At 40.3% G+C, this 13932-nt stretch overlaps 1 protein-coding gene across 7 annotated transcripts in view; it reads left to right on the top strand.

Annotated features, from left to right (window-relative positions):
- The window catches only part of LOC124056647 (vitamin D3 receptor B), a 28788-nt gene extending 15070 nt beyond the window's left edge, over window positions 1-13718 (top strand). For all 7 annotated transcript variants that reach the window (XM_046384296.1, XM_046384293.1, XM_046384292.1 and 4 more), the window contains 6 exons: window positions 461-657; window positions 1364-1463; window positions 2215-2395; window positions 5003-5154; window positions 6965-7081; window positions 7742-13718. In XM_046384296.1, coding sequence (XP_046240252.1) covers window positions 461-657; window positions 1364-1463; window positions 2215-2395; window positions 5003-5154; window positions 6965-7081; window positions 7742-7995 — 1001 coding nt within the window. In that variant the 3' untranslated portion in view covers window positions 7996-13718. The remainder of the gene's footprint in view (window positions 1-460; window positions 658-1363; window positions 1464-2214; window positions 2396-5002; window positions 5155-6964; window positions 7082-7741) is intronic.
- Window positions 13719-13932: the final 214 nt, after the last annotated feature.

Below are 13932 nucleotides of genomic sequence, written 5' to 3'. Positions count from 1 at the left end.
GCCAGCTCTTTCTCTGTCTCTCTCACCCTCTTTCTCTGTGTGTGTCTCTGTGAGCTAATTCAGTGGCTAGAACAACAAGGAGCTAAACAGCACACAGACAATGCATTCAGTTGTTCAGGACAGCAGGGGTCTACCTATGGACCCGTCCCCTCCCATTCTCTTCCTCTAGAGAATAACAACCCCCTCACCCCTGACCTACCCACCCAAAACTACACTGACATAACTTTCATCGCAATGTAAAACACATGTACATGCTGAAAGGCTTTAAAAGCTTTTGATGGTATATCTGTTATCTCAAACTCATTGTTCCCCACTTGTTGCCCTGCTGTCACTCCAACTGTTTTCTGCTTGTGTAAAAACAGTTTCTTTTTATTTTTATAATAAAGTTTATTTTTCCAGTGTGTGTGTGTGTATAATTCTAACGCTTTCACTCTTTGTCTCTTCATCCTTGCACCCTCAGTCATTCTGACAGATGAGGAAGTGCAGAGGAAGAAGGACCTGATTCAACGGAGGAAGGATGAGGAGGCACAGCGCGAGGCGGAGAGGGAGGCGCGACGACCCCGGCTTACCGAAGAGCAGAGTCAAGTCATCGCCACTCTGGTGGAGGCGCACCACAAAACATATGACGACTCCTACTCTGACTTCTGCCGCTTCAGGGTTTGTGTCAGGATAATTGGGGGGAGGGGGGGGGGTATATTTCAGTTTGCTTTTTTAGATAAAAACACAAACTTCACAAGCTAAATGGCTGCCTGAAGATAGCTGGAACTGTTTGACCAGTTTCATCTCTATTAGACCAATAATTATGTAATTATGCTGCTTTAGACTTTGTCACTTGCGTAGTCCTATGAAATAACAGTACTGATAATACTTTCAAGCGTATGCAAGGATCTTTACATCATCGTTGTAGTGCATTAATGAACATACTTGCAACCTTTCGGTGTTCCTCACATCGGAATTTGCTTCTGCTTCAACTACATTACCTGTAAACAGTCATGTTTTATCTTCATCTTCAAACCTCACACCCGGGGGTTCGTTTCTTTTTGGAAACTCTGTTGAATTTGCCATCAAGCACTTCTGTCCTTTGAAACCTCAAACTTCGAACACGTACACCCAGTAGCAGACATTCAACAACACTGAAATTTAGCATTTTTAAAGAGAATCAGAATTTTGAACACCAATTTGTCAGCTGCTTGTTAATCAAGATTATGAATATTTTACTGCATAAATGTGAAATATTACAACGTTATCCTCAGTTTCAGCTATATCCATCAAATGGCTTATTATTTCTCTTTTTATTTTTGGTGACTGGCCTTATTTGAAGAATCTCCTGGGGTCTTAACGTGTGCCCTTTTCGCCTGTCTAGCCTCCTGTGCGCGAAGGCCCAGTGACGCGTAGCGCCAGCAGAGCTGCCTCCCTCCACTCTTTGTCTGATGCCTCCTCTGACTCCTTCAGTCACTCTCCAGGTAAGAGTCACACAATATGGATGCTCCACTTAAAGTGAAAACAGTGACTGTCTATGGTTACATTTAAACCAGTCTGTCCTGTGCAGTCACATATTTGTTTGACTCATGCAGAAAACAGTAAGAAAATGCAAGAAGAAAAAAGAGTGTCGCCCTCTTAGAATTGTAATCAATGTAATAAAAGTAAAACAAAAGTGAACCTGTGCCATGCAATTGGCAGTCATGTTGTCAGAAAAATGTCAGAAGGGTTAATACTTGACTTAAGACAGGTATTTTTTTCCAGTTCAGCTGTTTGCATGGTGGGTTATACAATCTTTTAAGCTACTTTACTGAGAATAACTTGCCCCCCCCCACCCCCACCCCACCCGAACACCTGACTCCCACTAGTAAACATTAGTTCCCTAATGCATCCATCACTACTGGGGTGAGCACAGCGAGGGACACGATCAACACTCAGCAGGGACGGATGACTCGGGCCCAACCCACCCAGTTCTGCATGCTTCACACGTTATTGTAGCTGTCATCTGAGCTTTCATCTTACACATACTGACCTGACACTCGTATTCTTAGACAGTCCCTCCCAGCCACCTTTGTTCCATGATTTGTCTCGGTTCTCTCGGCACAGAGTGTGTCTATTCATGGAGGAGTAGTGTGACATGCTTTGGTGTATGACCGCTTTTCTTCCTTTATTTGCTTTCTTCTGTCTTTTTCATGTCCCCTCTGTGCTCTGCTGTCTGCGTCTTGCTCGCTGCAGAGTCAGTAGACACCAAAATGAACTTCAACAACCTGCTGATGATGTACCACGAGCAGGGCAGCAGCCCTGACTCCAGGGAGGAGGAGGCCTCCAGCTTCTCCATGCTGCCCCACCTGGCTGACCTGGTTTCCTATAGTATCCAGAAGGTCATTGGCTTTGCCAAGATGATCCCCGGGTTCAGGTAGGTGTGTGTGTGTGTGTGTGTGTGTGGAGCAACTTTTTATCTGTCTGTCATAGTTCTGACAGCTATAACTAGTGTCATTGTGACAGCAGCAGATCTTGATTATTTTTTTATTTTTTGATTGCTCATGAACCTAACAACTAATTTATCAGTGTTTCTTTTTTTTATTATTGATGCCCGAACAATTTGCCCTGAATAAATATCAGAAACTTGTCATTAAGATCTCAGTGTTTTCTTCAAACTTCTTGTCATCATCTAAATTTTACATCAATACAAATTCAAAATGATTGCTGTATCACAAAGTTTATTTCTATCTCTAGTTATAGCCACCCTTTACTTGACCTGGAGAATCAAGTCTGTTTGCTGAAGTACTTGAGTTAAAACTTAAAATAGTTATCACATGGGTTGTTATTGTCATAAAATTGTTATTACATATTTATTTCAGAGTATTATCAGCGTATCAATGGCAAATGAATTTTTGCGTCAGTATGAGGAAGGAAAACAATGGAAATGATTTACAGACTGCAACATTAGGTTAGCTCATATTTTCACTCACACATGTCCATTTAAATAAACAGATGTTAAATGGTAATTGTAACAGTAAAGGTACAGAAATCCCTTTTGATGTGTGGTGGCTAAGAAGAAGCATAAAAATCCTTTTTAATTGACTACTACGAACACAAACATGTTTTACGAGTTGATTGTGTAGCAGTTGTGCTACTGTGATTAATCATTTACAGTTTAATTAGTAGCACAACGTATGATGTTTTCCGTTGTATACAACTACGGTAGTCTTCGTCTCCCACCGTAAAAGGCCAGGAAAGCTGTGCTGTTTAAAGTAGAAATGCTGTGTTAAAATGCGGTCATTTTAGTTTTAAGTTTTCCAAACTGCTTCTAACTTCCCTGCACGTCCTTGGATTCTCAGCAGTACACCCACCAAGTGATAAGTTGATTGGGTGAACAGTTCTTGAGATATACGAAGGACAGACAAGCAAAGATTAATTAAATCACAGTCAGATAACTGATCTTAGCCAGAAAACAAACATGCCTTATCTGGAGAATTTCACTCCCAGGCTGACAAAAAAGATTGTCTTGCCAAATTCACAATGACCAATATAAAATGTCAAGAAAATTTGTTCATTAGCAGAAATGTTTACTTTATAATAATGACATGTTGCCAATTTGGTCTTGGCCTGTGCTGCTTTGCACACCATTGTGACAAAGAGATGGAGGAGAAGGTACATATTTTATGAGCTTCAGAGTCAAAGGCCTTTCCGTATATCTGATTTGTTGATTTTCTGTTTGGATATAGAATAGACCTGGCAAAATAAAATCTTTGTTTGCGCAATCTCCAGAACTTGTCCTCATGTATTTTTTATTTACATGTCAGTGAGTGACTTTTTACCTGAATGCGTGTTGAAGACTTTGTACATGTACTTGTTTTCCTGCCCGATTAGTCGATATTGTGCCACAGTGATGACTGTGGTCTAAAGGCCGTAGATTACTGATAGAATGTATGTTACAGATAGCTGGCACGCTTTGGAAAACCTTTTGTGTTGTGTTGCTCGTTATATATTTGCCACGGTCATGTTGTTAGTGTGAAGTTCGGCTCTTTAAGCGCATTAGTGGGCGGTTGCCTAATCGTAGAGGAGGACACTTCTGTCTGTCTCTCATGTACGCCCTCATGTTTTCTATCAGATGATCGCACATTTTTTAAATGATGAGCCCAGTACAGAGAAGCTGTCTTTTGGTTGGAAGTTGTAAATAGTACAAAGTTGATTCTTGAGAGATACGAAGGGCAACACAAAATCTTTGCCTTGAAAAAAACAGATTTATGTGTTGAAGTGAAGGAGACACAAGCGAGCACACTGTTTGCAGTTGGAACGGGAAGGTCTTTTCATTGTTTCTTTGTCACCTTCCACACATGGCAACTGTTGCCCTTCAGCATGTTTGTCTCTCAGTGTGTTAACAGAGACGAACGCTCAGCATCTCGGGGGTCACCCCAAAGTCAAGGCTAAAACGAGTCGGGGCCTGTATTTCCTGAAATTTGCTGTTCCCCGTGGCAGCGAGTGATGGACGTGGTCGGATTACCTTTGGAATGTTTGTCCACTTATGATCTGTTGCCTAAGCCCCGAATAACACCGCAGACCTCCCCTAAAGATCTGCTCACGTCGCCTTCTCATTCAGTAGCTTCATTTTATAAACATTTAAAGACATTTCATAACACCACTAGATGCAGGATTTGCCTCTGATTTGGCTTGTGTTTATCAAATGCGTTTTCCATTCACAGAGACCATCACAGCAGGCGGAAGCAAAACAATGTTGTTATTTTTTTCTTCCTGCGCAGCATAAATCTGATAAACTTTGGAGACTTTGACTGACCTTGAGCCCATAGTCACTAAACCATTGATAAGCAGAGTCCTTTGAAATTAATTATGCAATAACACACACATAAAAACACAGAGTGGACATGTGCTTGGTTTCAATCTTTGCCTTACCTGCATCAGCCTCCTATAAAATTACACACAGCCAACACTCCATGATTAAGGTTTTTAGTTTAGTCGTTGCCAATAAGTTTCACTCACTTTGCAATATCTTTCCTTGCAGGGAGCTGACCGCGGAGGATCAGATTGCTCTGCTCAAGTCAAGCGCCATTGAGGTGATCATGCTGCGCTCAAACCAGAGCTTCAACCTGGAAGACATGTCCTGGAGCTGTGGCGGGCCTGACTTCAAATACCAGATCAGTGATGTCACCAAAGGTCAGTCTAAACGCTGCCACGTGTACATTTTGACTACGGCTGTGTTGGACAAGCTGGTGTTTATGACTATGTACATAAATGCTCAACAAAGAAAAGACACTCATGTTACACATTAACACTTTAAAGGAGCCTTGAAGGAAGCAGCCCAGCATTAAGGAGGTGGCCGGATAAAGTTACTAAAGTTACAGTGAAGCAGAGAGGCATTTTAAACAGGGGTTTTAAGCGAATAGTATATCAGAATGGGGACCTTGCAAAAATTAGTATTTCTGCCATGTGAATAAATGGATATTCATCAGTCTTGCCAGGCTTTAGATCATGTGACGCACACACACACACACACACCCCCCCAAGTATCTCAGTGTTGGCTTTCTTGGGTAATTTAATCCTCAACAGTTTGTAAAAGTATGTGTGGCAAGTGCCTTGAGCCGTATTGTGTTTATTCTACCTACTGTCAACAAAATGGGCGCAACCCGTTTGGAGAAAAGGACGTTAAAGCACATTTTTCTGCAAAACCAGTCTTACATGTCTACAGACGCCCCTGTGGGCATGGCTTTAACTTGCCTTTCAAACAAGACCCCTCTCTCTGGGATCAACCAAAGAATGTCACTCCTGACCTGCTCGCCACACAAAACAACCACTGTCTGGACCAGGAGAAGCAGCCCTGTTGTGCTTTTCTTCTTAAAATAAAATCACTGACTGGTTGGCATAAACATGACTGGAATACAGATGTGTTTTCTCAAGCAGTGATCAATAGTACACAAGTTTCAGTTCTAGAAGATTTTTTTTTCCCCCTCATTGGATTTCAAATTAATTCTTCCCTTGTTTCACAGTGCTTTGTTTAGTAAACACATTTTCCCAGAAAAAAAATCATTTATAACCATTTGAAAAAATAGGAATAAAACATTTTTGTATTACACCTTGTCCTAACTGAAACATCTGGTTACATCAGCTGTACACACCAAACCTGTTAAATATATAGTTCAGTCACATAACCAAAAATGTTGATGTCAGCTGTTCGCTGCAGAATGGAGGAATAAGCGTTCAAGTAAAAGATGGGTAACCTTGTTTTGTCTATCTCCCTACATTTGTAGTTTTCTAACAGAAAACACATGTTTTATATTGTAAAATATAGATGTTCCTTTACTGGCGGTGACATACTGCAGAACCGACAGCAAGATGGTTGTTATTAACGATGGTGTGTTTTAAGTGATGTGCTGATCCGAAAGCGCTCCAGGCACTGTGGATTTTCATTGCGTTCCGCGTCTTTTTCTCTTCCAATGACCTGCAAGAACAACACCCTCTCTGTGTTTTCTCGACCGTCTGGTTTACAAATGAAGCACTGCTCATACATCCCCAAAACAGACAATAAAGAAATCACCCATAAATCTTTTACTAGAATCATGGCAGGTGGATTAAAAAAATAATTGATTATACAGTTATGACACTCCAGTAAGAAACAATGTAATCAAGCTGGTTTTGCCGCTGAAGCTCTCATGCAGTCAGGACACAGTGTTGCTGCTCATTCACACATCTACACAAAAGCGAACTCCCCTGAAAAATGGCATATACACTGATCGAAATTTTAAATAGCCAATTAAAAGACATTCTCAGCCTATAGCTCTTAGTGAATTAGCCTGCATTAGCATGCAAGAAAAACAACCCTCCCTGGAGATGACTCCAACAAGCACAATGAAATAGTGATATGTAAGAGGGATAGTAACATTCCCCAGAGGACCTTTCTTTTGTGATGTAATATGGAGCTCACTCTATATGCTGCACACACGGTAATGATGTGTTGCATCCTCTACAGCGGGCCACACTCTGGAGCTGTTGGAGCCGCTGGTGAAGTTCCAGGTGGGTTTGAAGAAGCTCAACCTGCGAGAGGAGGAACATGTGCTGCTGATGGCCATCTGCTTGCTTTCTCCAGGTACTGTAGGTCCGACCGTGCGAAGGAGGGAACATATAGAGGGTCATCATGAATTGTTCATGAGCGATCTCGATTGCTTCTTTTCATTAGATGTGTTCACTTTGGGCCTTTATTGTGGCAAAATATCAGCTATCAGACATTTTGATTAGAGATCGTTTGAAGCGTTGCTGTCATCTTTCACCCAGCGTGAATTACATTGTACTGCAGATCTAAGCTTTTTGAAGGGTTTCGTGTCTCTGATGAGCATTAGCCTTTTTCTGAACATGTATTCATGTGTATGGTATGCATTTGCGGAGGATACTGTGCATATATAATACATGTATAGTTATGCAGTCATGTGTAACTAAGTGGATATTTGCATTTTTTGTGTATGTGAGGCACCTCATTAACAATGTATAGATGTGCTCTCCCTGGTCTAAAATTAGCAAGCCAGCCGACCAGAAGACTATGAATATAAACAAAACAAACATCATCGGATTTCATATTCATTTACAAGTAGACTTGAATATATATTCTTGTTTAACAAACAAGAAACAAAAACCTTGTATTCCTCACCTTCTCAACAATGTCTCAATTATGACTGTTGGCTTCTGTTTTTTGGTTGTTTTTTTTTGGCTTGTGCAACATCCATAAATATCTTAAGACTCTCCTCTCCCACAGACCGCCCAGGTGTGCAGGATCATGCACGAATCGAGGCCCTCCAAGACCGACTGTCAGAGACTCTGCAGGCCTACATCCAGCTTCACCGCCCAGGAGGACGGCTTCTTTACGCCAAGATGATTCAGAAGCTGGCTGACTTGCGCAGCCTCAACGAGGAGCACTCCAAACAGTACCGCTCGCTCTCCTTCCAGCCGGAGCACAGCATGCAGCTCACCCCGCTCGTGCTGGAGGTATTCGGCAGTGAAGTCTCCTAGAGGCTGCCTCTGAACCTCGGTGGTGGAGAGGAAGCTAGAGACAAAAAAGATGGAGGGAGAGAGACGAGGATGTGCTATGTGGACTAAATGGAGGTGTGGAGCATGAAGCTAACAGAGAAAATGGTGGGGTGTGTGTGTGTGTGTGTGTCTGTATATGTGTTTGTGTGAGTGCATGTGTTGGGCGTACGGTTTCATGTGTGTCTTGTCTAAAGAAGTCTATCTCGACATAAAGGCCAAGGTTGTATGGAGAGCAAGCAGATGCTAAGAGAGATAAAAAACAAGGAAATTTAACAAACAAATCAAACTATACATACAACTTCTGCCTATATTCAGTGTTTTGTCTGTATTTAAATCAACCAACAGCTGCTTTAAATGTCTGGACATCTTGTGTGTGTACATGAGGCACACACACCAACACAACAAGCATACTCAGTTATTCATTTAGCCATTCAGTTAAGCTACCTCTTGGTTTTACTGGGGTTGTGTTATTTTTACATCACCTTTGTGAAACAGTCACTTTTACACAGCACAATTCAGATACAGTGGGAACGACATTTCAGTTCGTCGGTGCAAAAGCAGTGCCTGCACATCACTTTGAACTTTTTGATTTTTTTTTTTTTTTTTTTTTTCCAGAAAACTTTTTGTTTTGTTTTCCATCTGCTTCTCTCCAAGGCAGCATATGTTTCTGACTGTGTGTACAAATCAAACACATGCCTTTCACCTTTCACCAAAGGTATGGTCAACTATTTTGTCAAAAAGCTTCCAGTACCTAAAAATAACCTTGCTGCTCCATGACTCGCTTTCACACGTGCTAGTAGGTTGTCCGACTGGCCTCACAGCCTATGAAGGAAAATGTCATTGTTTAGGTTTACTGCGTAGTACAGAACATAGCCTGTCATTTTAGTGAGGTTTTGATTGGACTTTTGGGTGCCTGCTTTTGAGGTGAGAATTAGCCACTAAATGTGTTGGTTACTTTTATACTGCTAACTGTCAATCAACTCAAGCCTGCATTATGGCTTGTTACTCTCTTTTGAAATTGTTTCTCTTTATTCTTCTCTTTTGTTTAATTGTTTATGTCCCTGTAAATAGTCAATTACTACCACATGTATCCTAAGCACTGTTATACCACCTTTTACTCAAGCCTATGTATTGATATACAGCATCTATATTATTACAGATTTCAAAGGGCTAAGATGCCAAATCTAACTGGAATAGTAATTGGAGGCCAAAGCAAGGGGCCTGTCTGGTTAATATATAGCTGCATACCATACTTGTGGATGTAATTTCAATGGACGATTTTTCTTTTATACGTCCGTTCACCTTTAAAAACAATTCCATGAATTGTTTCTCCTCAGTATACCGTGAGCTCAGTGGGCGGAGAGCTTGAGAAGCTGCTTCAGACCTCCACAGATTTCACACCCCTTTCATTTCTGACAGGGAAGTGGATTTTCTAGAATGTCTGACGGGCCTGGTTTTGGTGGTGGTGCGCACCTCCACAGCCAGGCCCTCCTGTTTGATGATGTATGCTGCGCAGCCCTCTAGTGGCTGCATTCTGTAAATACCAGGTATATATATATATATATATATATATATACACACACACACCCAGTATATATAATATGTCCGCCGCTGTATATAGGGCTACATAGATATTTCTCAAGCCTAAGTTTTTCAGAAATATATATGCAAATACAATATTTACCACCCCCCCTTTTTGTTCATTATCACTCTGTTCTGAGACACTATGCTCTTTGTTTTGGCTTTGAGCATGTTTTGTTTTGTTTAAGGATGAATTAGGATTGGCTTAAACAGGGATTGCTTGTGTATTTGACTCAGTCATATTATTTTTGTTTAACAGTGGGTTGATGTATTTACCTAATTTTCAAGATTCATTTTCCAGAAAGAGGACATGCTAAACATACCATGCTGCTCTCTAATATAAGCCATATAGAACACCAAGCTAGTTGTACACCTGTATACAGTACATCGAAATGAGGACTCCTGAGCCATGGATACTCTCTTTATATAATCTCCTAAACTCTCATATGCTATCTATCCATGGCTACTGGAAGATAAAGCTTGTATATGATAGGAACTCCTATGCCTTCTCTCTGCTGTCATCTTTGGCTTATGCTTCATCAGACAGCATCTAATGGCTTACAAACCAAACTACCAAGAGAATTCAAACACTTAGGTTTAGAGGCCAGTAATGTATGGCTTGCTGCATGTGGTGGGATTATGGTAAAGGAATCTGAGATGACATGTCTTTTATATCAAGACAATTCCCCAAAGATGTCAAATTCCTGCCAAGTTATGAAGATACCACTCGGGGCAACTTGGCTTAGAGGAAATCATTTACAGACGTGATAGTCTCGAAACGTTTTTGTCTTCTATTTGCTATATGACAGAAGACAGCCATAAAAACAGTTCCTGTGACTGGCCATATGCAGGCAACCTATTTCAGACCAAGAGCCTCCTTCATCTCTGCAAACCAGGGGTTACTATGTGATCTTAGAGGAAGATAGTGAGAGAGAGAGAGCGCATATGTTTGTTTTTGAGCCTGACATGTTCTCACACCTGCTCTGTGAGAAGTTGTGACGGTTGTTGCTTTAATTTTGTTCAGCCCGCGTTTTTTATTTTTTAAACCGACCATAGGATCTCAAGTCCACTCTCTGTCACTGTGGCTTTTTTCCAACTCGTCTTCATTCACTGTGACACGCTGCAAGCTGAGAGTCGGGGATGGACAGATAGGTAAATAGCACAGATAGTTAAATAGCTTTAGGATGTTTCCATATTTACATTATCATAATAAGCTTGGTTTTCTTCATGAAAATCATTGGGATTATTTAGTGTGTATACACACGCACACACATATATATATATATATAAAATAACGTGTCCCGCTAATCTCCCTATCTCCCTGCTGTGACTGAACTTCAAGGAGTTGAGGCTCGAGTGTCTTTAGGCAGTACCACTCATATGTATAGTATGTCAGTTTGATGAGGGGTATGATGTGCTTGGTTACTGAACACTGACTTTTGAAGTTTTGGAAAGTCTCCATGTTGATTTTCTCTGAATACATACTTGTGTATGTAGATCTGGATTTGATTTTGTTCTATTTTTTCTTTTTTCTTTTTTTATTTTTTGAGATAGAGATACAGTGTTGATTTGTGTATGTTTAATACAGTGGTAAGTTTGGTGAACATGTAAGTGCCACGGGGAGAGTTCCCTCCACACAACAACAGGGTAAAAGAGGAGCTGCTCTTGGGGATTGGAAAACTCGAGCAGGAGGAGTAGAAGTCTTGAGGATGTATCACATAACTGCGGATTGAACAAGCAGATTTCTGTCAGCACCTCATAGCGTCAGGGGAATTCTTAGTTTGCATTTTATCATAAAAAGGGAATCCCCTGTTTCCTTTTTTATGACCAAATATATGGTTAAATGTTGTTTCGGGGACCATTTTCCCCGTATTGAATTCCCCACGCAACTCAATGTACGTAACATGCGAGTACAGTTGAACCTGAACATGGTGCATCCCCAGAGTTTCACATTTTTTCTTTTTCTTTTTTTTTTCTCTTTTTCTAACCATGGTAGGCTGCTCAGAATCTGTAAGTTTTTAACTCTTCGTTGTGGTTCTTAAAATACTGGAACTTGAAAACCATATGTCAAAGGAAATCTACCCCAAAACAGATGGATCCTTCTTTTGGTTAAGATTTCCTCAAGGTTGGTAACACAGTAACAACGCCTGCAATATACAACTTATGGTACACTATCACCAGCAAGCTTTACAGGATATCATGTTAGCAGACGTTTTTGAAGTTTTTTTTTTTTTGTGTAACTGTTGCCATTACAAATCCTGTCTGTAAAAACATTTATTCATAGAAATCACTAGGCCGTCTCCCATGCAAAGGCTTTCAAGTCTTCTTTTTTTATTATTTTATATATATATATATATATAATTTTTGTTTTTTTGTGTTTTTTTTAGGACAGGGATTGTAATGGAATCAACTTAATGTAGTTCTTACAAAAAGGAGTGTCCACAATGGATGTACACCATAATCTACCTAAAAATACCTACCTCTTAGCTCAGATTTTGCTTTAGCATTAAGCATTTGCCTCTGTTTTTACTTTTGTAATATTTGTATTCATGTTGGTATTTATTGCTGTCTAATGAGTCATACTTCAATGATTACCTCAGAGATATCTCACAGATTTGGGAGAGTCCAGCTAATGAAGTCATTCATAGTTTTGGGTTTGGTTTTCTTTTTTTGTTTTGTTTTGTTTTTTTGTTTTTTGTAAAGTTTTTTTTTTTTTCCACAGACTTAGCATTGCCTTTTTTAATGCACAAAATACCAGGAGTGTTTTTAATATACTGCCTGCACTCTGACCAGTAGTCTCATACTGGCTAGGGTGAGGCTTCATTTACTCCCAAAAAATGGCCAAACAACAACAACAAAACATATCCTTTTCTGCATTTTTGTCCTTTTGCTCTGTCCTTTTGGGGATGTCCTGGTAATTTTCAGCAACAGATACAGTTAATCTTGTTGCCGTGTTGCTGATATCCTCCTTATCTGTGTAGTTCTAAAGGGCAAACTACAGGGGAGGGCTTTGGGGAGTGAAGCTGTTGTAAAGGAGGAACAACCTCAAAGACTTTGTGACAGTAGGAGAAATGAGAGGTGGGTGTTTTTGCGCTCTGCCTGGTACTGTTCGCATTGGTCTTTGCTCTGTAGTACGCCATCCTTGCCTTGTCCCTCTTATTCGCCATGCCCTCTCTTGTGTCTTCACCTCTCCTTCTGTCCTAAAGTCTGCTCCCGCACTTTCATCATTCCCTGCTGAAGTTTGGTCTAACAAGGGGAATTAGAAGTGAAATCCTCAGTATCCACATAATGCTGCTTTTTATCTCGAGCGTCGCCAGGCCGTGTGCCATTGAAACATAATGCAGGCATCGTCCAAAATGTCAGCCCCAACGCCCTCTACCTGGTGGCGTGACAAGCCTCATTGTAAGACCCTGTCTTTTGAAATGTGCGCGACTTAATGGCGCTTATTATGAGAAAGAAATTCCTTTCAGATGCTAGTATCATATTATTAATGGAGCAACTACTCACTTTGGTGAATTTAATTATTTTTTTCTCTTTTTTTTGTATTCATGTCAAACTGCTTCAGGTAAACACTGAATGAAATAAGAGAGTTTTTATTGATCAGTGAGTACTGAGGAACAATGTCGCCATGGTCACACCTACCCTGAGCTGTGTGCCATAATATGACCCTTTTAATGCAGGGGAGGGTGTTAAAGAAGCTGGCTTCAGATGTTCCCCAGCTTAATCTGAGTGGGAAGGTTGTCTGAGTGTGAGATTGGCCTCGTAGTACTCAGACGGCCTTGTGTAGCGACCTTTTTTATAAGGAGTAATTTCGAATTTGGCATTGAATTTTCACCCTGCATTGTGAACCCAAAATCATGCCACATTTAATTAAAATGCCTGACCCAACAAAAGCACTTAATGTATTGTTTGTAACACATGCATATTGATGAATCTACTTGCCATAAACTGCCTGTGTAGGTCAGCATGATATGGCTCCACTTATCAAAAAGTCACTTAAATTCTAATGTAATGGCAATTTATCTTTTGTCTAATTTTTTTTTTCAAAGATCTTTTTTCTATTATAAATTGGTGTTTATTATTTTTGTCAGATGTTTTGCAAATCAAAAATAAACTGTTGTACATAGAAGCTGGCTTCTGTGTGATTTGTTTTTCACATATTTGCTTTTCATCTTTAATACATATACAGTCAGTAAATCAATTTATTGTTTGTTATGGGAATTGCTCATCACATGTTGCTTATTGTCTGAATAGCTATTTAAAAACTACTTTATATTACAGTGAACCTGTACACAGTTTACATGAGAACAGAACAGTAAAAGTGGAAAAATTATAAGA

This window comes from Scatophagus argus, chromosome 3 (assembly GCF_020382885.2).
Source record: "Scatophagus argus isolate fScaArg1 chromosome 3, fScaArg1.pri, whole genome shotgun sequence".
In the NCBI taxonomy this organism is placed as follows: domain Eukaryota; kingdom Metazoa; phylum Chordata; class Actinopteri; family Scatophagidae; genus Scatophagus; species Scatophagus argus.
This window is presented reverse-complemented; position numbering and strand designations above follow the sequence as displayed.